This window comes from Equus quagga, chromosome 18 (genome assembly GCF_021613505.1).
Source record: "Equus quagga isolate Etosha38 chromosome 18, UCLA_HA_Equagga_1.0, whole genome shotgun sequence".
In the NCBI taxonomy this organism is placed as follows: Eukaryota; Metazoa; Chordata; class Mammalia; order Perissodactyla; family Equidae; genus Equus; species Equus quagga.
In genome coordinates, this window is record NC_060284.1 from 39,910,345 (window position 1) to 39,935,295 (window position 24,951).

General features: G+C 41.3%; 1 protein-coding gene across 1 annotated transcript in view; it reads right to left on the reverse strand.

Annotated features, from left to right (window-relative positions):
- Positions 1-8,623: 8,623 nt before the first annotated feature.
- The window catches only part of SLC25A24 (solute carrier family 25 member 24), a 47,116-nt gene continuing 30,788 nt past the window's right edge, over positions 8,624-24,951 (reverse strand). The window contains exons 6-10 of the mRNA XM_046645739.1: positions 24,221-24,373; positions 19,427-19,534; positions 17,553-17,720; positions 13,519-13,669; positions 8,624-10,719 (exon numbers count right to left, since the gene is read on the reverse strand). Coding sequence (XP_046501695.1) covers positions 10,535-10,719; positions 13,519-13,669; positions 17,553-17,720; positions 19,427-19,534; positions 24,221-24,373 — 765 coding nt within the window. The 3' untranslated portion in view covers positions 8,624-10,534. The remainder of the gene's footprint in view (positions 10,720-13,518; positions 13,670-17,552; positions 17,721-19,426; positions 19,535-24,220; positions 24,374-24,951) is intronic.

Genomic DNA, 24,951 nt, shown 5'->3' on the forward strand with positions numbered 1-24,951 from the left:
GTCATCAGTCCCCTGTTCCACCCCTTCCCACGTCTAGTCCTGTTCCCTGGAGGTAACTACTTGTAGGTCTGTTGGCTGCTTCTTTTGGTATTTTCTTCCATAATCTCTAAATAAAATGCTTCCGCAGCTATTTCCAGATCTGGTGGTGGTGGACTGCCTCAGTTTGGGTACCCTCAGAGGCAGATCATTAGACAAGGATCCAAGGGCAGGATGGGGAAGGAAGATGAAGCAGGGAAGGCAGCCAGAAAAGGGCGCATCATTAAACCAGCTGCCCAGTGGGGGCACCTGGAGCCAGAACCCCGTGCAGAAATGGGAGGCAGTGGAAAACGGAGACCAGGGTCACTGGTTTAGGGCTGCTCCTATCACATGGGCAGACAAGAGTGCTCCAGCGGAAGGAGAAACTCTGAAGCAATAAAATGCAGAAGCTGGCAACTGGACACAGAGCCACTGGGTGCAGCCATGGTCAGGGTCAGGTGTCTGTGCAGGGCGCTGGTGGCACCTGCTACAGCCATCTTGATGAGCAAGTCACTAGCACACCTCTGCCCCTTCCCATCCTCCCAATGCCACTAGTTTGAGGCCTTCTTTGGAAACCTTTGTGACTTTAAGGGATGTACTAACAGCTTTCTTTTTTGTTCCATGCATGATAGGCTGTATTAAGATACTGACTCCAAGACGAAGACTTTAGGACGCCCCCATACACATGCGTATACACACAGCCCCGCTTCCCTTTAGCCTCTCCTCCTCTCTTCTCTCAATTGCTGATTATATTTGCTTTCTCACTTACGTTATCCTATAGCCGTACTTAAGTCCCGGGTGTTCAGCCTATAGTTTGATTCTAAACGCACACTGATGGGACTACACAGCATTTTTCATGGCAGAGCTAATGTTCACTGTAATCACATTTCTTTTGTATTTGAGCTTTTCAATTTTTCCTGAAGCTTCCGACTGCCTTTTAATGCTCTTGTACGTCTTGCCTTTATTTCACATTAACATTTTTTCCTAATCTCTCCTACCCATCAGGGCTCAGGTGTCCTGTTGCGCCCCCTTTCCTCCGTGGAGTTTCTGTGTGGGGCCCTCCCTCATGCTGCTCCAACCTGGAGTCCCTCCCTTGTGTCTCTGGTCATCCTGGGACTTCCCGACACTGCTTCCCCAGGTTGGAGCCACTGTTGCCTGTATTGCGTTCCTGGTTGTTTCTTGGTATGTTTACTCTCGGTTTTGCTTGAATATAGCCTAAGTGTGTGTGGGAATCATAGAGTGTGCGAAGTAAATTTCTTTTCTCTTCGGAAATTTATTTTTCTTCTCTTTAGCTTAGTAAACAGTTTGATTGCTTCTAGTTCTAGATCAAACATCACATTTCTACTTTCTAGGGACACAGTTGCAAAATCTGATGCATGTTGATTCTTAGTCCTTTATAGATGTCCTGTTCCCCCCTCCACCTCAGAAGCTTTTAAGATTGTTTCTCTTCATCCTTAGTGTTCTGAACTTTGCAATGGTGGGGCTAGATCTGTGTCTTTTTGTATTTATTGTGCTGGGCAGTATCTGCCAAAGGTGCTTCCAGAAGCAGAGGAAGGAGAAGAAATGCCCTGGCTTCTCCAGTCTCCGCCCTCCAGTCTCCTGCCAGTGCCTCCCATTGGCCAGATCCAGCTGGAAGCAGCAGACCCGGGAGCCTGGGAAACAGCCTGGAGGAGCTGGCCCCTGGGAATACAGAGCAGGCAGTGGAAGGGCAAGGAATGGATCTGAGGGCAGACGAGCCCAGGACCAGCACAATTTAGATGACAAAATGTCATAAACAGTATAGTCTCATTTTGCTTTTCATGGTTTTAAAGATTATACAAGTAAGACATACTAGCTGTAGAAATTCAGACAATATGTAGGTCTACATTAAAAAGTGAAAGTCCTCATGCCTACCCCACACGATGACTCCCACCCGGGAGAATAACACCGCTACGTGTGTTTCAATAGAAACCCTTATCTATTCATCTTTATAAACACAAACTTTATAAACACATGTGTATGCGAGGGCTGTTAGCAATACAGTCTCATTGTTTCTTTTCTATCTTTGTTTTTTTTTTTTGAGGAAGATTAGCCCTGAGCTAACAGCTGCTGCCAATCCTCCTCTTTTTTGCTGAGGAAGACTGGTCCTGAGCTAACATCCGTGCCTATCTTCCTCTACTTTATATGTGGGACACCTGCCACAGCATGGCTTGACAAGCAGTGTGCAGGTCGGCACCCAGGATCCGAACCCGTGAACCCCGGGCTGCTGAAGTGGAACATGGGAACTTAACTCCTGCGCCACCAGGCCAGCCCCTCACTGTTTCCTTTACATCCTTTTGCTCAGTTCTATTAGGCTGGTTAAGTTCTCATGTTTCCTTTGTTTTCTTTGAACAGATTAGAAATTATACAGCTATTTCCAGTCTTCTGGTTTAGACTCAAGTATTTCAGTAAATATTCTATACCAAAAAATGATGACTGTGTCTCCATTACCTAGCCTAAGAAACTGCACATCACAACACTGTTGAAGTACCCATAATACCCCCAATCATAACCCTCTCCGACCCAGCAGTAACCACTAACATGAATTTTGCTTTTCTTAAAACTATATTTTAAAGTATATATTATTTTTAAATAGTGTATTGGTAACTAATTGTGCTGGTTTCCTTTTAACTTTACGTGAAAGGTGACATATCACAAGTATTCTTCTGCAACTTGCATTTTTCACTCAACAAATGGATTTTTGTTAGATTCATAATATTGCTATGAAACTACAAAACTTTACTGAGAGAAATTTTAATTAAAAATTAATAAGTGGAGAGATATATGTTCTTCATGGGTCAAAAGATGTCATTTCTCCCAAATTAATCTATAGACTCAGTGTAACCCCAATCAAATTTCCAACAGGCTTTTTTGTAGATATTGACAAGCTGATTCCAAAATTGATATGGAAATACAAAGAAGCCAGAATAGCTAAAACAACTTTGAAAAAGAATAAAGCTGGATGATTTACAGTATGTGATTTCAAGACTTTTGAAGCCACAGTAATCAAGACAGTGTGGCATTGACCTAAAATACAGAAATAGATCAATGGAACAGAATAGAGTCCAGCAAGAGACCCGCATATGGACTTGACTGATTTTCAACAAAGGTGCAAAGGCGGTTCAGTAGTGAAAGGACAGTCCGTCCAACAAACAGTAGAACAACTGAACATCCATCTGTAAAAGCTTGAACTTCAACCCACACCTTGCGCAATATCCAAAAATGAACTCAAAATGGATCATAAACCTAAGGGCTTAAACTACAAAACTTCTAAGAGAAAACATAGGAAAAAATTTTTGTGACCTTAGTTTAAGCAAAAGTTTCTCAGATACAATACAATAATTCATAAAGAACAAATTGATAAATCAGATCACAGCAAAATTTAAAACTTCTCTTCAAAGACACAGCTAAGAGGATGAAAAGACAAGCACCAGACTGGGAGAAAATACTTGCAAAGTATATACCTGATAAAGGACTCTCATACGGAATATATAAAGAACACTCGCTACTCCACAATAAGCAAACAACCCCCCAAAATGGTGAAAAGATCTGAAAAGACGCTTTACCAGATGAAACTGTCAGCAAGGATACAGAGACTCCCCCCAGACAGAGGCACCATTCTATTGCCTGGAGAAAAATGTCTCTCAGAAGGAGCATATAGTATTGGGATTAAAATTTACGAGTCTAGAGTATAAACTGTGGACCCAACAGCTGAGGTGAACATGGCCCTGCTTTGGCTGAAGATCACCTTAATCTGAATCAACTGAAAATGAACAGTCTTATCTGGTACTATGTGAAAAATTAATACACGATGGACAGGCCATGGTGTTGAAAATCAAATCGAAAACTGGATGGTAACAGTTTATACTCACAGGGCTGCCATGGGGAAAGCTCCCGTGACCAGCACCTGCGAAGCCTTGCTGTGTGGGCCAGGTGTCATTCTCTCACTGGTCCTGTGCTATTGCCAAAACAGGCAAAAACCAGTCTTCCTATTTCACTTTGCATTGGATGACAGACCAAATATAAGGAGCTACTTAAAGAGTTTTGTAATTCCTCTGTTCTCAGTCAGTAAGACAAAGGGTAGAATATAGCAGGAAACCCTTGGAAAATGCATCTTTGGGCTGAGGCTCTTGGCCATTTGCTGTGTGACTATCCACCCATTCGAGAAGGGCTGAGCTTGAGTCTACTAGTGTTTCCACTGCCTGCACTATTCATTTCCCAAGACATAATTTATACAAGCTCAAAAAGGGAAGGCATGAAATGGGCTGCAAAATTCATAAATCAATCCTCTCTCTCTCTCTCTCTTAGAAATTATGTATGTTTGATAGTTGGATTATCTGTATTAGTGAGTAGAGAACCATATTTATGGTCCTTGGTGCCCCAAATGGGAAAATCTGTAATTGAATAACATCATGAGCAATTATCACAGTTATAAATAAGGGCGTCAAGTTCACTTCTCACCTTCAAGGCACGTCCACAGAGCTGTAGTGAACCAGCCTCTCGGGGTCCTTCTGCCCGGCCCTCCTGACCAAGGGGAGCTCCACTATTGGGAATTCTAAAAAGGGGAGGGAAATACCTCACCAGCAGTCACCATCTGATTATGAATTAATAGTACCATCTGACGATTAATAGTACACATTTTTTAATAGAAAAAATAGAACTTTCCTGAGTAAACTTCTGGATCAACGTATGTCTCTTGATGTTCCAAATCTTTCTGCCCATTACCTTCTAAGAAGAACGAGTGAATTCTTAAGACGTGACAAAGAGAGGAGAGTCTTCCGTAATCTCTGATCAGAACTCCCTACAACAACAGCCATACGTTTTACTAGTCAAAGAAAACAAACATATAAAGTAGCAAAATTTTTCAAACTACAGCAAAATTCTTGAATTGTCTACTGACTGTTTCCTTCCCTTAATATAGTTTGATTACCTTGTGGAAGATTTTCCCATCTCTCTCCAGAGGGGACATCTTTACAAAGAGGAAAGTGAGAAAGGAACAAAATCAGAGAAGAACAAAATCACAAATGGATGGACTTTAAAACTTCTTCCTCACCTTGACTTTTCTTCCAGAATGTTCTACTGTAAGAGTCTCAAGCACTTGACTCATTAATATTACCTAGCATTCTACACTTGCATTTTGTCAGCCATGTCTTCTGGGAGCTTACTCTCATATTCCCCAAATCATCCAAAATCTAACCAGACTTAGAAACAGTTCTAGACTCCAAGGTATCATCCTTCTTTTCCACATTACAACTATTTTTACTCTATCCTCTACTTCCCATCTCTTCCCAAGTCCTTGAAAATTGTCCATCTCAGTTATATTGTTGACTTTTCAATCTGGACACTGTCCACTGAACTGTCTGGCTGTGAAACTACACTGCCACATATTAAAAGGTTTTTGGGATTCAGAGATTCAATAGGTGGACAATGTGTTGTTTATGTTAAAACAAACAACCCCTACGTGCACAGAGCCCACTGCTCTGTGGCACAATAAGGAATAGGCTCACTCCTGAGACACACAGAACCAAGGGACAGGAGGCAGTGTGAGAGCCTACGGCAGGATAACTGAGTGAAATACTAATTTGTATTTATTCCTCCGATATGTTCTCTTTCATCCCATTTCAGATGAGGAGCTGGGCCTTTATCATTTCCTCTGTCAGTGATATTTAAAACTGGAAAACAGAAGTCACTTTCAATCAAAGACTCTTCTGTCTTTTGCAAACATCTAAATTACCTGCAGAGAGGATGCCAGGGGTCCCAGGGGGTAGAGGAGAGGGGCGCTTTTAAGAGCAAAGATCAAAAGGGGTGAGCCCAGAGGCTGGGAAGAAGACCAAGTGTAGTGGGTCCCAATGTCAACAGAGATTCACCTTTGACTCCTCACCCCTTCAGAACAGAAAGCCCCGACCCCAGAAACAGATGCCCCATGTCTTCCCAACTACTCCCATGCCAAGCAAGGCACAGCCTCTGGATTCAAGGGACCATGCAGGCTGGAACAAAGGGCCTCTTAGCAGAAACTTGTGGACTATGACAGAGTCCAGAGGGGCCAAGACCCAAGGCTATTGGTATAACACTGAATGGTATAGGAGCTTCCAGCTGGACTTAAGCAGATTTAAAGAAAATTAGGAAATGTCATGTTTTTTATACATCCCAGTTGGTGCACTAAGATTCATGTGGCAGCTCCTGTGGGAGGTGAGTGATGCATATTTGCTGCTGACATTGATTATATGTGCTGGAATTTAGGCTAATTCATCCAGAGCCCGTGGTCGTGACTGTGTTGTAAAATGGGTGTAAAGAGTTGAGTGTGAACTCTTGGAAAACATGGCTGATGAGTGAATACCAAGGGTCTGTGATAAACTCAGATTTGAATGAGTATTTTAGAATCTTTTAAAACCCTGGGCCAGACCAGCACCTCTTTCAAGAGCAAAAAAATACAAATCAGTTCTTTGTTACTGTTATCTTGACTTTGTGGAAGTGAATTCAAAACAGGACAGTATCAACTAACAAAAAACAAATACATAAAAGGACTGTTTCCAATATTGAAGGATTTGTATAAATTTAAAACAGAGAAACAAATTAACAAAGCCTGGGCAGATACACAGTGGTCAGAGAAGGAAGTGAGGACAACTGTAGCCTTGTTAATTTGCTAGGATTAAAGTTCTCTGTAGTTCTTAGAAAAGTATCTGGAAAGATTTTAAGTTCTCTAAGTTAATTTCTCTTTTTAAAAATTAAAATTCTTCCTGGAGAGGGAGAGGCATAGAGTAGCCAACAGACACGCCACCTGGGGAAGCGGCCCATATGCTGAGACAGCAGCAGGGAAAACTATCCTGCGTGTGTTGGAAATGACAGTTACGGGAAACTGCGGGGGCTTTCCAACAACATTTGCAAGGCTGAAACTCCCACCCCCAGGGGAGAGACATTGGAACCTTGGTTAGGAAACACCACCAAGAAACTACCGCTATTGGAGACTGAGACGGAGAAGCGCTTCGTTGATCCGGCTCCCTCTCTGGCTTCACGGCTTACTACCCGCCCTCTTGCTCACCTCGCTCCAGCCACACTGGCCTCCTGGCTGGTCCCTCCGCCTGCAGCCTTTACCTGCATTCCCTCTGCCTGGAATGCCCTTCCCAGACATCAGTATGGCCCATTCCCATCCCCCCTTCAGGTCTTTACTCAAATAGCACCTTCTCAGCAAGGCCTTCCCCCAAACGGCAACCCCAGCTCCAGCACTGCCTTCTGCACTCACCCCATCTGACATGTGACATATTTTACTTTGTTGTCTGTCTCTCCCCACTAGATAATCTCCATGAGGAAAGGTACTGACTCTTTTGCTCAATGCTGTGTCCCCAGCCCCTAAGTGTCTGGCACACACTAGGTGTTTAATAAATACCTACTGAAAGAACAAATAAGTGCATAAATGCTTATGGAATAAATCTCCAAGTGTCTGTGCTTTCACAGCAAATAATGCTATGGTGGCCATGGCCGAGCATCTGGGGTATAGGGCGTGGGGCCCACTGACAAGCAGAGAACACACACATCTGCTTAAAAAAAAAAAACCTCCTAACAGCCGCCAGAGGGCTGTGAGCAGGCGTCTTCAACTGACTGTGATGAGAGGGCAGCAGGGGGTCCAGGCCCGGGGAGCTTGGACTCAGCACAGCTCCGTCCTGCATGGAAGGGAGGCCAATGGAACACTGCGGGGCGCGCCCTCCTGGGGAGGGGTCTGGATGACTTGCGTCCACTCCACGCTTCTCCCAACGAGGGGCTATGGTAAAGGCGGGAGAGGGGGCTCACTGGTCGCTCCCCTCCACAAATATCATTACTCCTCTGATGCTCTTCTCGAAAATGAATTCCACAAGAAGAAAAGGGCTGGCAAAATTCCTACTTGGGGATAGGGAAACTGTGCGACGTTTTTACACATGTGACCTGATGTAAAGCTCGAAGAACAAAGCAGTATAAAATATGATCCCTGTTCGCAGGAAGCTGCTTCTCTTGATGTGAACACAAGACTAAGAGGCAAGAAATGAATCTGGCAGCATTTTTCTAACAAGGGGTCCCTGAGGGCAGAGGAGGGCAGAGGATATGTTATTCCTGGAATCTGGGTGGCATTTGAGATGGATTATAGAATTTCTTTGCAGTCTTATGCTTTACTTTATTTATTTTTTGTTTTATTTCATTTTTTAAAATCAAGTTTTGAACAGACTTATAATTTGCATTGTAAAAATTTTTTTAATGACTTACCAGTAAACTTACTTAGCGTCTGTCTCCCACACCTTCAAGGTAAACTGACATTCCACCAAGATGTGCCGAGAAATCCTGCGATTGTGGATCCTCCTTGGCATGGTGAACCCCTAGAGGTGGAACCCTAATTGGTAAATGTGGAATTGGGGTATCCCAAAAACCATCATCTTATACCAAAATGTGTGATACAGACAACAACCGCTGTGACTGTTCAGGAAAGGCCGAAACATCTGGAAAAACTCCATGGAGCCAAATAGGAAAAGTATTATTCTAACTGCAGCCAGTGATATAAGCTCTAGGACACAGCCATTTTTTTGTCTTAGTTACACTATTTTTTGAAAATGAGGAAACAAGTCACTTTAAAAACAAATACATATATATTTTTTAATAGAAATGGAAAGTAAATATGCAGTAATGCCAGAGATAAACTATCTTCAACTCTGGGCTTTTTTCAAAAGATACAAGAGCATAGGTAAATCACATTCATACTTGACAAATGTTAAATAGCAGACAATTTAAATTCATAAGGAACAATGACTATTTTTCAGTAGCTTGAAATTTGTTATTCATTCCACAATTTCTATGAGTAAAAAAACAGCTAATCATGTACCTTAATATTGTCATCTACATGTTACTCAAAAGTACAAGCAAACCTGAAGATAGAGTCCCATGCTTGTCATGCCTATTATAAAAGCACTGAGACATTTATCTGGCAAAACTAATACAATGGAAACTACATTTTAGAATACGTTTCACAAACAAAAGTCCAACATTCCTCTTTGGTTCAGAAAATATAAGAGGTAGGTTTGAATAAAGTAAATGCCTATTATGTCACTACATTTTCATTAAAATTTTGTCAATTTATACCAGAAATTACTAGAAATCAAACACATGTTTAGGAACTAAATTAAAAAGTGACAAGAATAACTTCAACTAATAAATGCTTTTCTAAGTCCTAATGACTTAATCAGAAAAAATAGTTAACTCAGAAAAAGATAGTTGACTACAAAAATGGCTTTAGTAAAATAAAAACATGCTATAATAATATAAATTAAGTTTTCTATATCATAACATATTCCTAAAACTTGGGGCGAGAGAGAACATCAATGTATATGTTTATAAATTGGGCCTTTCATTTGAATATAGGTACCTAATATACAAGATTAATATATACTACTGTGAATATGTACTATTCTTCTAAGTTTGTGCTGCCCAAATTAAGAATTGCAGGTTCAAAGAAATTCAACAGTAAGGACGAAATGAGAATGTCATTCACCCATGATCAGCCCACTTCATGCAATTCAGAAATTTCAGATTACCAAGAAGGGTCCCCAGAAGCTTTCCTGATTAAAATAGAATCTGATTCAAGTAGGAAACAAAGGACAAAGAAAAGAGAGATGCTCATCAGAAGCTAATATAAAGAAAAGGGTTTTGTTTCCTGGTGCTTTTCAAAGCAACGACAGAATAAACAATCTTTCAAATAAGTTGCCTTGTGTTGATAATTTAACAGTAATATACTGATGATCAGTATGTCATCCCAGGAAGCAAATAACAGTGCAAGGAAAGTGGGAAAGGGCCAGCTGAAATAAATACTATTTCATCACTTCTCCTGAAACAAAAATGATATGAATGGACTGCAGTATTCTCATACCTTGAAATTCTGCCACTTATGTTCACTTTTATTCAGCTTAAAGAAAGATAACAATACAAACACTATACTACTTATTGGCTGCTGTAAGGCATGTTTTCATGCAATGATTTTCTACTAATGGTTCTACAAGGAAATTTTAAGAAATCTATAAAGACACTCAAAACATATAAAACAACTTAAGTTTCAAGGTTTTCTGATCATTTTGCTTTTAAGAAAACGACATTTGAGAATAAAGGAAGTGGCATAAATTTGAACCAACCAAAATAAAGATTACAATTTATAATTCTACCACACAAAACAAATTTAATGCAAGCAAGTACATTTTTCAGATGTAGGACTCAGTGCAGAGATTTGTAGAAAAGGACTAGTAAGAAAAGATAAAATATAACTTTGTGGCCTTTTCAAAATTGTATAAGCTTATCAAAACTATGATTTTCAACATTTCTGTTTATATAAAATTGAGCCCAAACATTTGAAGTGATCATTGAGATGCTCTTCCCTTCTGTGAAAAAAATACGACTCCTTTTGCCATAGATTTGTTGTCATTCTAGGAGAAAAAGTCACTCCAGAGATTGCTGGAAATTTCAACAATCATGCTAAAGCCAAAAATTCGACATGTCACTTCTGGGTTATTCCTAAAGTTTGTTTCATATTTTCATAAACCACATAACTGATGCCCACAGCAGGGAGCACCTTCATGAAGTTTGGGGTGATGCCTCGGTAAAGACCTGGGATTCCTTCTTTGGAAATTATGCGGCGAAAGAGACCAACCATGTTGAGCTGTGGGCTTCCTTCTAACATGGCTAGAAGATAAAAACAGAAACAAGACTACTTTAATATTCCAGCACGTTGTGTTATTATTACTATACACAATTATGATTCAGAATGATATTCTAGAACACAATGAAAAGATAAAATTTACTCCAAGGGGCCCAAGAAATGCCCCCTTTATATAATTCTCCCTGTATAGAACCTAATAGTGAGTGCTCTGATTGTAATAATGATGGCAATAACATTTATCTATTGAGTGATTACTATGTGCTAGATATTGGGTTAATTACTTTATATACCAGTCCTGCAAGTTAAGTATTATTATACCCATTTATTTATTTATTTATTGAGGAAGATTAGCCCTGAGATAACTGCTGCCAATCCTCCTCTTTTTGCTGAGGAAGACTGGCCCTGAGCTAACATCCATGCCCATCTTCCTCTACTTTATATGTGGGATGCCTACCACAACATGGCGTGCCAAGTGGTGCCATGTCCGGACCCAGGATCCAAACCAGTGAACGCCAGGCCGAACTGCTGCGCCACTGGACCAGCCCCTATTATACCCATTTTATAAACGGGGAACTGGAGGCTTAGAAAGATTGAGAAACATGTCCTAAGATACTTAGGTAGCAAGTGGGAGAGCTGAGAGCTGATGGTCTTTCTGACTCCAAAACTCATGCACTTTCTACCACCTGACATGGCCGCCGCCACCCCGTCCTCATTAACCAAAGTGCTGAAGAGAGAATGGTTCAATCTTAGGAAGTAAGAGGAGTATGGGGAGATTAGGGAAAATATGGGGTCCCTAGGCCTTGAAAATAATCCCAATAGGCAGGAAAGAGAGAGGGAAAGCCCACGCTGTTGACACAACAAAGACAAGGGTGGGAACATGCATGTGCCATGGGGATACCACTGGTTGCTGCATGTGATGATTACACAGAGGATACCAAGTGGCTGGAGCTGGGCAAGGCAGGGGTGGAGAAATGGAGACAGAGCAAAAAAACAAAGTGGGGATTACTAAAGGCTTTGAAATTCCCACTAAGAACTTTGGAATTTATTCTGAAGACACTGAAAAGTCACAAAGATTTCTGAACAGGAGTAAAATGATCAGACCCTGACCTTAGAAACAACCATGCTACCAGCCATGCGGGGACTGGACTAGAGCTGGCAGACAGCAGGGGAAGACTGGTTCCGCGATGGTTTGAATCAGAGCGCCTGGGTCTGAAGTCTAGCTCCACTATCTACCAAACGTACAACCTCACAAAGTTACTCAATCTCTTTTTGCCCTAGTTACTCATCTGCAAAATGGGGATAAAATTAGTCTCACCCTCCAAAAATGGTTACGACGTTTAAATAAGAGAATACCCACGAAACGTTTAGTTTACCACTTTGCATTTTTCTCTCCAGCTACATAATCTTCTTTCAGCTCCTCAAATACACCACATTTTCTCCTGCCTCAGTGCCTTCACATATGCTTTTCCCGGGGCTGGAATGTTCTTTCTACGCCCCCTCCACCCCTGCCACCTTTGCCCAGCTAACTCCCACTTGTTTTGCAGGCTCACCTTAAACGACAATGTTCTCTGCCTACCAAGTTAGGTTAGAGCCCCTTGCTCTGTGCTCCCCTAACAAAGGGGAAGTGGGTTAATGAGGTTGTTTACTTGCTGAATGTGTGTCTTCTCCACTCCACAACGGCAGGGACCAATCTGACTTGTGGACTGCTCTAACCCCAGCACCTGGCAGAGGGTCCAGCACCTGACAATGGCTCAGGAAGTATTCGTTAATTAAGGATTGACTGCCTGGGTGAGGCAGGAGTGGTTGGTACTTGGATGAGAGGTTGGGGATAGAGCTGAAGAGGCCCAGGGTGTACTATTTAAAGAAATAACAGTGGATATGGTTGGCCAGGGAAAGAGCAATAAAGAAAAGAAAGGCACAGCATGCACACTTCAATGTAGCAATAAAAGCCAGCAAATCATAATAAAAGAGAATAATCAATGAGATGGCAGAAGAGTCAGGAGGGTACAGTGTAGTCAAAGCCAAGGGAGGACACAGTGTCACAAGGGGGGGTGATTGTAGCTCAAAAGTTGTAGGGTTAAACAATAATAAACAATTCCAGGGGCCAGCCCAGTGGTGCAGCAGTTAAGTGCACACGTTCCGCTTCTCGGCAGCCCAGGGTTTGCCGGTTCAGATCCTGGGTGCAGACATGGCACCACTTGACACACCATGCTGTGGTAGGCATCCCACATATAAAGTAGAGGAAGATGGGCACGGATGTTAGCTCAGGGCCAGGCTTCCTCAGCAAAAAGAGGAGGATTGGTGGTAGATGTTAGCTCAGGGCTGATCTTCCTCAACAACAAAAAAAAAAGAAAATTTCCAGCCACCATTTACCAAGAACCTGACAAATGCCAGGTGCTTTACACATATTGTTGCTAATTCTTACAACACTGCACAGCTTTCATTCCCATTTACAGATGAGAAAACAAAAACCCAAAGCGGTTTGGGGCAAGAATCTGAACACAAATCCACCTAGATACTAAAGTTTATATGCTCTTAAAACATGTATTCTCAACAAACAAAAACAACGTACTCTGGTGATGCATAAAGCACAGATATACATCCAGTACACGTGCAGTGAATCTGTGGTTAAAAATTTCATTAAAACAGAGCATTTAGGAAAGAATTTGTCAGATGGTTCCATATGGAGGCAATAATGAAAAACAGGTTGAGAAACACTATCTTGAAACTACACTCCACCATCTCAGTGGAACTCGAAGTTCCAAAAACAAGTCCCTGACGCAGTACTATTTATCAGCATGATTCCTTCATCAAAAACTCACCTTGAGCCTGCATGCGCGTTCGCACCAGAGCCAGGGGGTAGCTGGCCAGCTGCCCACAGGTGCTCGACAAGGCACCACATCCCAGCAACACCATCACTCCGGGGTTTACAGAGTCTTTGGCGAAATTATCCAGCCAATGGGACTTCAAGAGCTGCCAGAGAAACAGAAAAGAAGAAAAATAATGAGCTAACTTTACAAGTGCTTTCAATCAACGTGAAGACTTTCACAGCTACTCTCATCCTTATGAGGGGACCATTTCTGCACGATCGGGGGGCACATTGCCAGAAGCAGCAGCCACCGTAGAGGCAGTGGCCTGTGGAGAGGAAGGGAAGCTGCTGGGGATTCAGAACATGTGAGGTTTGCACTCACTGCTCATCTTCTTCTAAATAAATGTGAAGGTCAACAGCACGCCAAATGTAGGCTCTAAAGAACATTTCCTAGCCGGTACTGATAAAAATAACATAATACGACTGATCGCATCTAATTTTGTACTTTACACATATGTAATTTCATTTAGTCCTTTTACAAAGCTCTGAGGTGGAGCTATTCTTTTGATTTCAGAAATGAGGAAAATGAGTCTCAGGGAGATTTTTAAACAAGCGTGCAATAAAGTGTACTGATCCCCAGGCCATGCTTTTTACCCTATGATCCTAGGTCCCTGTATTTCCATTAGAAGGCAATGATTGAGAGAAATTAGATAAAATATAAATGCTAATATATTTTTTAAATATAAAATATTTTAAGTTAAAAATATATGCTAATATGTGGGAAAAATTACATTTTGTATGGTAGCCAAGCATACTAATACACCACCCAGAGCAAACTACACATTCAGTGCAATCTCTATGCAAATCACACTGACATTTCTGAAGAAACAGAGAAAACCATCCTAAAATTCACATGGAATGTCAGGGGACTCTGACTAATCTTGGAAAAGAAGAACAAAGTTGGAGGCCTCACGCTTCCTGATTTCAATACACACTGCAAAGCAACAGTAATCAAGATGGTGTGATGGGGGCCAGCCCCGTGGCTGAGTGGTTAAGTTCATGTGCTCCACTTCGGTGGCCCAGGGTTTCGCTGGTTTGGATCCTGGGCATGAACATGGCACCACTCATCGGGCCACGCTGAAGTGGCGTCCCACACAGCACAACCAGAGGCACTCACAATTAGAATATACAACTATGTACCGAGGGGAGGGGGAGCTTTGGAGAGAAAAAGAAAGATTAGCAACAGATGTTAGCTCAGGTGCCAATCCTTAAAAAAAAAAGAAAGAAAGAAAAGAAAGTTGCTAAGAGACTAGATCCTAAAATTTCTCATCACAAGGAAAAAAAAATTTAACAAAAAAAGATCATGTGTTACTGGCATAAAGACAGATAAACAGATGAAGGAAATAAACTAGAGAGCCCCCAAATAAACTCTTGAATATATGGCCAAATGATCTTCAACAATGGTCCTGGGCAAACTGGATATCCACATGCAAAAGAATAAAGCTGGACCCTTACTTTACACCTTATACAAAAATTAACTCAAAATGGAAAGACCTAAACATAAGATCTAACACTATAAAACTCCTAGGAGAAAACATAGGCTAAAAGCTTCAGGATACTGGATTTGGCAATGATTTCTTGGATATGATACCAAAAACAGGCAACCAAAGTGAAAAATAGACAAACTTCAACTTAAAAACTTCTGTGTAGCAAAGGAAACAATCAACAGAGTGAAAAGGCAACCTACAGAATGGGAGAATATATTTTCACACCATATATCTGATATGAGATTAATATCCAAAATATATAAAGAATTCCTACAACTCAATGACAACCATAAAAAAATAAATAACCCTATTACAAAATGGGCAAAGAATTTGGATAGACATTTCTCCAAAGAAGATATATAAATGGACAACAAGCATATGAAAAGATGCCCCTCACTTATCATCAGAGAAACGCAAATCAAAAGCACAATGAGATATTGCCTCACACCTGTTAGGACGGCCACTACTGAAAAAAAGAAAAGAAACAAAAAACAGAAACAAGTGTTAGCAAGGATGTAGAGAAATTACTATTGGTGGAAATGAAAAAGGGTACAGCTGCTATGGAAAATGGTGTGACAGGTCCTCAGAGAGCTTAACACAGAGTTGCCATATGATCCATCAATTCTACCCCAGGCACAGTGTATACCCACAGGAACTGAAAGCAGACTCTCAGATACTTATATCCAATGTCTATTGCAGCATTATCCACAACAGCCAAAAGGTGGAAACAACCCAAGTGCCCATCAAAAGATGAACAGATAGGGGCCAGCCTGGTGGCACAGTGGTTAAGTTTGTGCGGTCTGCTTCAATGGCCCAGGGTTCATGGGTTTGGATCTCGGGTGTGGACCTACACACTGCTCATCAAGCCATGCTGTGGCAGTGTCCCACATACAACCTAGAGGAAGACTGGCACAGATGTTAGCTCAGGGACAATCCTCCTCAAGCAAAAAGAGGACTGGTAACAGATGTTAGCTCAGGGACAATCTTCCTCACCAAAAAAAAAAAGATGAATAGATAAACAAAATGTGGTATATCTATACAACAGAATATTAGTCAACCATAAAAAGGAATGGTGTTCTGATACACACTACAACATGGATGAACCCTGAAACCAATACGCCAGGTGAAATAAGCCAGACAAAAAAGGATAGATATTATATGATTCCACTTACATGAAATCACTAGAATAGGCAAATTCACCGAGACAGAAAGAGATTAGAGGTTCCCAGCGGCTTGGAGGAGGGGAGAGTGGGGAGCTATTTTGTAATAGTTACAGAGTGTTCGTCTGGGGTAATGAAAACGCGTGGGAAATAGATAGTAATGACGGCTGTACAACAGCGTGAACGTAATTAACGTCCCTGAACTGCACTCTTGAAAATGCTTAAAATGGCAAATATTATGTTCTACATATTTTACCACAATTTTTAAATTATATTTTAACTTAAATTCCAAAAGCCATTGAATTGTACACTTTAAATGAGTAAAAGGTATGTGAATTATATGTTAATAAACCTGTTACAAAAAAAAAAAAGTAACGTCCTCTAAGAAAGCCTTCATTACACATCCCACCCCTCCACTCAGCTACAGGTTGGGTCCCCTCCCAACGCGCCCAGGCTTGCTTCTATCACGGCACCACACTCTGTGCTTTCGCTGTTTGCATGCCTATCTCCTCCACCACATCTTCAGTCTTTTAAAGGCAGAATCCAAGTCCTTCTGTCAATCTCTAGGTCCAGCATCTAACCCAGTGGCTTGCAAATAGTGTGCGCTCGACAAATGTTTGTCAGAGTCATAAATTATTAAATGGTTTAAACGGCACAGTGAATCTAAGGTTTGTAGTCTGAGCTGTCTCTTCAGTACAAGGGATGAATCTGTGCTACCCACATCAGTCTCTTGGCTTTATCAGATTTTAACAAATCAATGAAAATGTGCCATTTTTGCTTATTGCCTCTCCCTTCAAAAAAATCCCTAGGGGCCCATCCAGTGGCACAGCAGTTAAGTTCGCACGTTCCGCTTTGGCAGCTGGGGGTTTGCCAGTTTGGATCCCAGATGCAATCCTACACACCACTTGTCAAGCCATGCTGTGGCAGGCATCCCACATATAAAGTAGAGGAAGATGGGCCCGGATGTTAGCTCAGGGCCAGTCTTCCTCAGCACAAACAGGAGGATTGGCAGCAGATGTTAACTCAGGGCTAATCTTCCTCAAAAACACAAAAAATCCCTAGTACCATCTTCTAAGCTGAACAACTATATCTGAAGATGAGTCCACAGTCTTCATTAGTAAAAATAATTCACAGGGAAATCTAATACAAAAGTGACCACAAGAACATGGGAGAGTCTCATATCCAAGGTACTTGAAAAGAAAGATCAAATAACACATCCTTGCATATACTTTTGCTCACAGAATATTTCCTGGTATATGTGTACTTATTAAAAAGTCAAATTCTAACAATAAAAACTATTGAACTATATTTTCAGATTCAAAAGACTGCTACAAACTCACCTCATACACAGCAAGATCTATACCTGCATAAGGTATGATGCCTAATAAATTGGGAATATAACCTTTGTAAAAAGCTCCCACACCTTCATGTTTCAAAATCTTCTTAGCACAATCGAATATTCCAGAGTATTGTCCAGTTTTGCCTACAGCCAGCCTGGTCTTCATAACCTGGTTAAGAAAGAATATAACAAAATATTATTGTTCATATTAACTCTGTCATCACGGAATTCAAAAGAAGTAATTTTATAGAGAACAAATATCTAGTACATACTGTCACGCAAACGACTGTCCGATTTGTTGATGTGTTCTCCCTCTCTTACTATCTCCATTGAGGAGCCAAGACGAGGGCCAAGAGGACCCATTTATGGCAAAGAGGATCTGAATGAGGGCAGTGGCAGAGGAAATAGAGAGAAGATAACCTATTGATGCCTTAACAAAATCGACTGGTGACCAGTTAGATGTAGAGGGTGAGGGAAATGGCAGTGTAAAGGATGATTCCAGTCTTTCTAGCTTGGAACAGAGGATGGGGGCAGCAGGGATGTGGGAAGGTGAAGCTATTAACTGAGATGGAGAATAGAAGAGGAAGACTAGGTATTGAATTAGGACATTTTTTTGAGGGGTGTGTGGAGTAATATGAACAATCATATTAAGATGCTTCAAGGAGGGGCTGGCCTAGTGGTGTAGCGGTTAAGTGTGCACGTTCCACTTCGGCAGCCTGGGGTTTGCCAGTTTGGATGCCAGGTGTGGACATGGCACTGCTTGGCAAGCCATGCTGTGGTAGGCGTCCCACACAGAAAGCAGAGGAAGATGGGCATGGACGTTAGCTCAGGGCCAGTCTTCCTCAGCAAAAAAAAAAAAAAAAAAAAGATGCTTCAAGGAAAGCTTTATTAATATGCATACCACAAAGGTGAAAATTAAGAGTTTAGGTCTTGCTTAGGTCTTATCAGTTATTGTAAAATCCGTTGTCATATCAATAAAGACCAATCACACCTACAATAATAATTTTGTTCTAAACCAGGAACTGGCAAATTTTTTCTGTAAAGGCCAGATAGTAAACATTTTCGTCTTTCCAGGCCTAAAATATCAGGTCTCTGTTGCATATTCTTTTTTGGGGGGATTTTTTTTCTAACCACCTCTTTAAAATGCAAAAACCATTCTTAGCTTAAGGGCTGTACAAAATAGTCCACAGGTCCATGGTTTGCTGATTTGTGCTCTAATGGAAGGAAGTCTAGTTAGGACTACCATCACCTGATCAAATCCCGAAGTTCCATTAGGAAACTTATGATACAGAACCTCTTTGGAAATGAATGGGTGAATTCTGATCCACATTTGGCAGCCAGCCTCCAAGACGGCTTCCAAATACCCCAGCCTCCTTCTATTCACACCTGTGCAGTTCCCTCCCACACTCTACCAGGAGTGGTCTGTGTGACCAACAGGTTGCAGCAGAAGTGATCAAAGATTGCAGCTTCCATCTTGGGGCCTTTCTCTCTCTGATCACTCAGATGTGGAAACCAGCTACCATGTTGTGAGGAGACTCAAGCAGTTATGGAGAGGCCCATGTGACAAGGAATTGACGTCTCCAGCCAATAGCCAGGGAGGCCTGGCAACAAACACATGACTGAGCTTGGAAATAGATCCATCACCAGCTGAACCCTGAGGTAACCATAGCCCTGGTCACCACCTGGACTGTGGGCTGTCAGAAACCCTAAGCCAGAGGCACCCAGCTGAGCTACTCCAACTTCCTGACCCACAGAAACTATACAATAAGAAATGCTTGTTGTTTTAAACTGTTAACTTCGGGATCACCCATTATGCAGCAATAGATAATTAATACAAACGACTTTCATGCAGTCAGACTTCACAATGGTCCTTACCTCCATAGGATAAATAAAAGTCTGTGCCGTTGCTCCAGCCATGGAACCAGAAATAAATCTCTCAAAAGTTCCTATTTTCTGTCCTTCCTCAGTAAGCAGCTTCTTGTACTGTATAAATAAATTTTTAAATGCACATTAATACCTCTTATAGACTTAATTGTGTCCCCTCATAAGTTCATATGTTGAAGCTATAAATCCCAATGTGATGGTATTTGGGATGGGGCCTTTGGAAGGTAATTAGGCTTAGATGAGGTCATGAGGGTGGGGCCCTCATGACAGAATTAGCATCCTTATAAGAAGAGACACCAGAGAGCTCTCTCTCTCTCTCTCCCTCTTTGTCCCCCCACCCACTGCCACCACGCATGCACCAAGGAAAGGCCATGTGAGCACAGAGCAAGAGGGCGGCCGTCTGCAAGTCAGGAAGAGAGCCCTCACCAGAAACCAAATGAGCCAGCGCTTTGATCTCGGAGTCCCCAGCTCCAGAACTTTGAGAAATTAATTTCTGTTATTTAAACCACCATTTTTTGGTATTTTGTTATGGCAGCGCGAGGTGACTAAAACAATACCAAAATACAAATAAGCTCCTAGAAATCAATTAATTGCCAATGTGATGATGTTTCTCAAAGCACGTACACTGCATTAACACCTAGCAGAAAAGCAAGGCGTAAATGCTAACATCCAGTTTATCGGCCAGCGGTTTCCAAGATAGCTTTCCACAGAACACAGACGTCTTCCACAGACGGGACCCAGTTGCTCCTTTGCTAAAACAGAATAATAGCATTCTTTCCCAGGTGTACAGAAAATACACAGTTAATAAAGTGTTGGCAATTTTTGGATATTTTCCCCATCATTTTTCTTTTTTTAAGATGAGTTTCTTTTCACCAGTACAAATAAAACTAATAAGTAAGTGACAAGAAAATATTAACAAAACAATTTATAAAAACAGTTTTGTAGGTAATACATATAATTATACCAACAAGTCAAGCCCAGTGCCCACCTGGCCCACCAGAACCAAACCAACCGACACAGCTGATCAGGCCAAGGGTGGAATCTGACCCAAATGCAGCCAAAATATCGACAAGGCAGGAGGTCAACATCATGGGCTCCACAGTCAGGCAGAACTGGGCTGGACCCCCAGAAACGTGTGGCCCGGGGCAAGTTCATGGACACATCCAAGCTGCGGTTTCCTCATCTGTGATAACAGTGCCTATCTCCCCAGGTCGTTGAAAGGATTAAATCAGATAATACTTGTAACACACTGAGCACAGTGCTGGACTCACGGGAAATGTTCAGTAAATGTTACTGTTATTATTACTAACATACTACATTTCTACTTGGAGAGAAGAGCTCTGCCCAAACACAGACTGTGGTAATAAGCCAGACAAACTAGATTCCTTCTCTTAGAAATGGCCAATTTTCTTCACCTCCTGTTTGCTTTAGCTCATTTCAGTATGGTTTCTCCTCTCATTACTTCACTGAAGTGTTTATACCAAGCTTTCCTATCTCTAGGTTGATAAATCCTAAAAGATATTTTTTCTTATCGTATTTACCATTTTTTCTTATCGTATTTGACCTTTCATGAAACCCTTTTCTTCCTCCGACTTCTAGGCCCTCACTCTCTGTGGATTTCCTCCTGTCCCGCTGGCTATTCCTTCTCAGTCTCCTTTGCAAGTTTCCCCTCTGCTTCTCCCAGGCATGTCCCCAGGATTCTTCCCATTCTATAAGGCTTCCTGAGCGGCCACTCCAATGGCTCCAACACAATAACAACCTCTCTTTCAAAGATCTCTCCCCTAATTTTTAGACGATATATCCACTTGCCTACTGGACAACTCACTGTACATGACAGAGATAGCTCAAACTCAGCGCTTCCGAAATGGAACCTGTCATTTTACCCCAAAATCCATTCCTTTCATTGTTTTCTGTATGTATTTAGTTGCTCGAGTTAGGAACCAGAGTATCATCCTTGGTTCCTCTTTCTTTCTCACCGCCACATCCACTCAATGAATGAGTCTGTTAATTCTATTTCAAAATATTTTTCTGTCCATTGCCTTCTTCTCCAGTCCCTATGGCCACCACCTTATAGTGGTGCTCACCATTTCTTACCTTAATGACTGAAATATTTCCTTTAATAGTCTTCCTGCCTCCAGTCTAGCCTCACTCACCTCCAATACATTCTCCACTCTTTTTCCAGGTTGATCTTTCTTAAATGTAAACGTACTCATTTCACTTCCCTACGTAAGATGCTTCAATAGCCCCCTCACCATATTCAGGATAAAAATCTAGACTCCTATTACACTGGGCTCCTGCCTATCCGTCCAGCCTGCTTTCATCATTATCTTCCCAGAAATACATTCCACTACAATGTACAGTGAATGATGCTCTCCTGTGCCTACATTTCCGACGACGTGCTGCTGCTTCTGCTTGAAATACCCATCTTTCCCTTCATCTTAATGGGCCTGAGACTCAGGAAAGATTAGGCTCAAACTCCAGCTCTGGCAGTTCTGTGTTTTCACTCATTTAGTAAGGTTTTACTGGCACTTGGCAAGGTGCTGGGAATACAAACCTGAAAACAAATATTGCCTAAGGAAACTCACAGTCTCATTACAGAGAGAGGTAAGTACTGAGATAATCAGAATTCATTGTGAAAGTGTTATAACAGAGGGAAACAAAGGGAACCAGAACAATGAAGGTTTCCTGGAGGAAATAACTCCTGAGCAGTCTTGAAGGATGTCCGCCCCTATATGACATATACAAAGAGGAATGGGGGGTGTGTTCACTGGAGGGGGGTTGGAAGGATGACTGTTGCACTGTGGACATGTTGAGCTTGAGACACTCCCGGGATATGAAAGCAGAGATGCACAGATGAGCAGTACACAGGTGGATGTGTAGGTATAGGGATGAAGAGAATGATGTTAGAACAGAGGCAATTAGTGTTTATATGGCAGCTGAAACCATGGGAACATTGCACCACACTGCCACCCACTGCTATGCTATGGTGCCACTGCACTGCTACGGTAATGACAACCCAAATGGACCACAGCTTTATCCCATATTGATGTGGTTAAGAGAGCTACATACTAAGCTGAAAATATCCTTTTCTTGGATTTCTAAACTATTAGTTATTCAATGAACAAGACCTATCTGAATCCAGAAGTGAGCTAGCCAGGTACTGTGGGAAACTGGAGAATTTATATGGCATAATATCAATCCTGAAGTAATTTACAACTCATTGGGAAAACAATGGGTTTTCCATTATCCAATGGAAAATTGGCTATTCTGTAACTCAGTGCTCTAAGGAAGCTGGGCAGGGGAGGCGCTGGTTTTGGTTGGAGTGCTGGGGAAATGCTTCTCATGGGAAGCTGGTCTTAAGAGAGCCGGGAGGGATGAACAGATCTTCAGCAGGAGGGGAGAAAATGGACAGGCATAACAGCCCCCAGAGACCATAAGAACACTACAGCACACTGTGCAGAGAGCTTTCTCTTGATCTCTAAGAAAAGTTAGCAGGCAGAAATTAGAATACCGTGAAGAGGACTCGGAAAGAAGGCTGACCAGATGGAAGCAGAGGACGCCTGCTGGTAGTGTCCAAGTTAAGAATTTGACAAGTAGCAAAAAGTGTAATGTACACATTTGCTTGCAATAACACAGACTTTCAAAAACACCAAACTTTCTGCAAATTGGAATAATGATTTTATACTTGACTATTTATTTATTTTAGGCTCTGGCTTCTGTATCATAAAATCCAATATGTGGTCAGTATCTACTGGCAGCTAAAATGCTAGCCCTTCTAGTCATGATTTGAATCCTCAAACATTCACAGAAGGAAGATATCCTTCCCAAACATAGGCTCTAATTCAAGCCCTGGAGGCTGGATTTTCTTCAATCTTTTTCTTTGCTTCTCTGTCTCCTAAGCCAAAGAAAAGGACACCACTAGACTCTGCAATCTTCTCAAGACTGTTCTGTGGCTCAAGAACTAAACACTCTCCGAAATAATCAAAAGTCTATTTGAAATAATACAAAATATGAGGTGGAGCTAAATTTCAAGGTTCTTATGGTTGATGATAAACAATGATGGAAGAATTAATGGAAAAAATAATTTTGTGGATGCTCAAGTAGACAGTTCTGCTAATGACCATAAAGAGAAACCAAACTCGAAAACTCACTACTGTGTTTCCTCTTAACACTAAGTCCCGCTGAAGCAGCATGCTAAACAATGTAATAGAGAAGTTAATTCAGAGGTAAATGCACTCATTCATTCACTCACTCATTCAATCAACAAACACTTACTGAGCACTTATCATATGCCAGGCTGTCTAAGTGCTGGAACACAAAAGAAGCCCAGCCCCTAAATCCACGGAGCTTTCACTCTAAAACTAAACTCAATTTTACAGCCATGTCAAATTACGCAAAGGACTTCAACCTAAAAATTTTCCTTCCAGACGTTAGAGCGGGATACTTTCATAAAACTTATGTTAGTGTTAGTGTTATGTTAGTGTGCAGCTTCTATTCTGAATTCAAAATGAATAAGATAAAATTCAAATTTTCCTTCAAGAGCTACTTAGAAAAGAACATAAAAGTCTTTCTTTACAAATAATAGGAAATTCAGAATCCCAGAATTTAGTCACGAGGAATCTCTGAGTTGATCTTGTCTAATCTCCTGTAAGAGAAATTCCTCATGGAGTATATGTGGTAAACGATCATGTATTAACACAAGAATCCCAAAAGCATGGAAGTTAATTGTTACTGAATCAGTGTAATTCCTCTTTGTTAATAAATTCCACAGGTGATAACAATTACCTGTTCGTATGCCCAGAACTTAACAGCTGTCTCAGGAGCAATTTTAATGACATTTGTACCATTTCCTCTCCAGAGGGAGCGGATACCTCCTTCTTTCACCATCTGTCGAAAGCCATCATATATGTTCATTTTGTGTGATTTTGAACCATGGACCTAAAAATAAAAGAAAAATGATATAAAATACTGGTAGCATGTTACTGTTACTATTTCTAAAGTAACCATACAAACCACTCTCTTTCCTTGAATACTGTTTATTACTGCAAGAAGATGTATTCAAAAATAAAATATAAAAGGTTGAGAAAATATATGATGATGGGAAGAATTATTACCACCATTTTAGAGGCCTGACTTTGAATCTAAAACTAAGAAAAATTGATATCCTCAGCATGGGAAAGCAGATAGAGAGGACATGATCAAAATTAAAATTATTATGAACACCATTCATAAGATGACATGAATCAAATTATGTACTAGGCTACAGAACACCCTTTGGAATGTGAACAGGTTTAGTTTAAGAAAAATAAGAAGATATGCTGCAGGGAATATATAATCCCTCCCCCCAAGAAGTAATACTGGTATGAAATATAAATGGGTCTGACAACAATTTGGATATTATGTACATCAGAGGCACAGACACTGGAATGCACACAGCCTGACACTAAAAATAAAAATTGCACCTTCTATGACTCATCTCAGGGTCTCTCCAGGCAATACGTTCATGACAACATGTA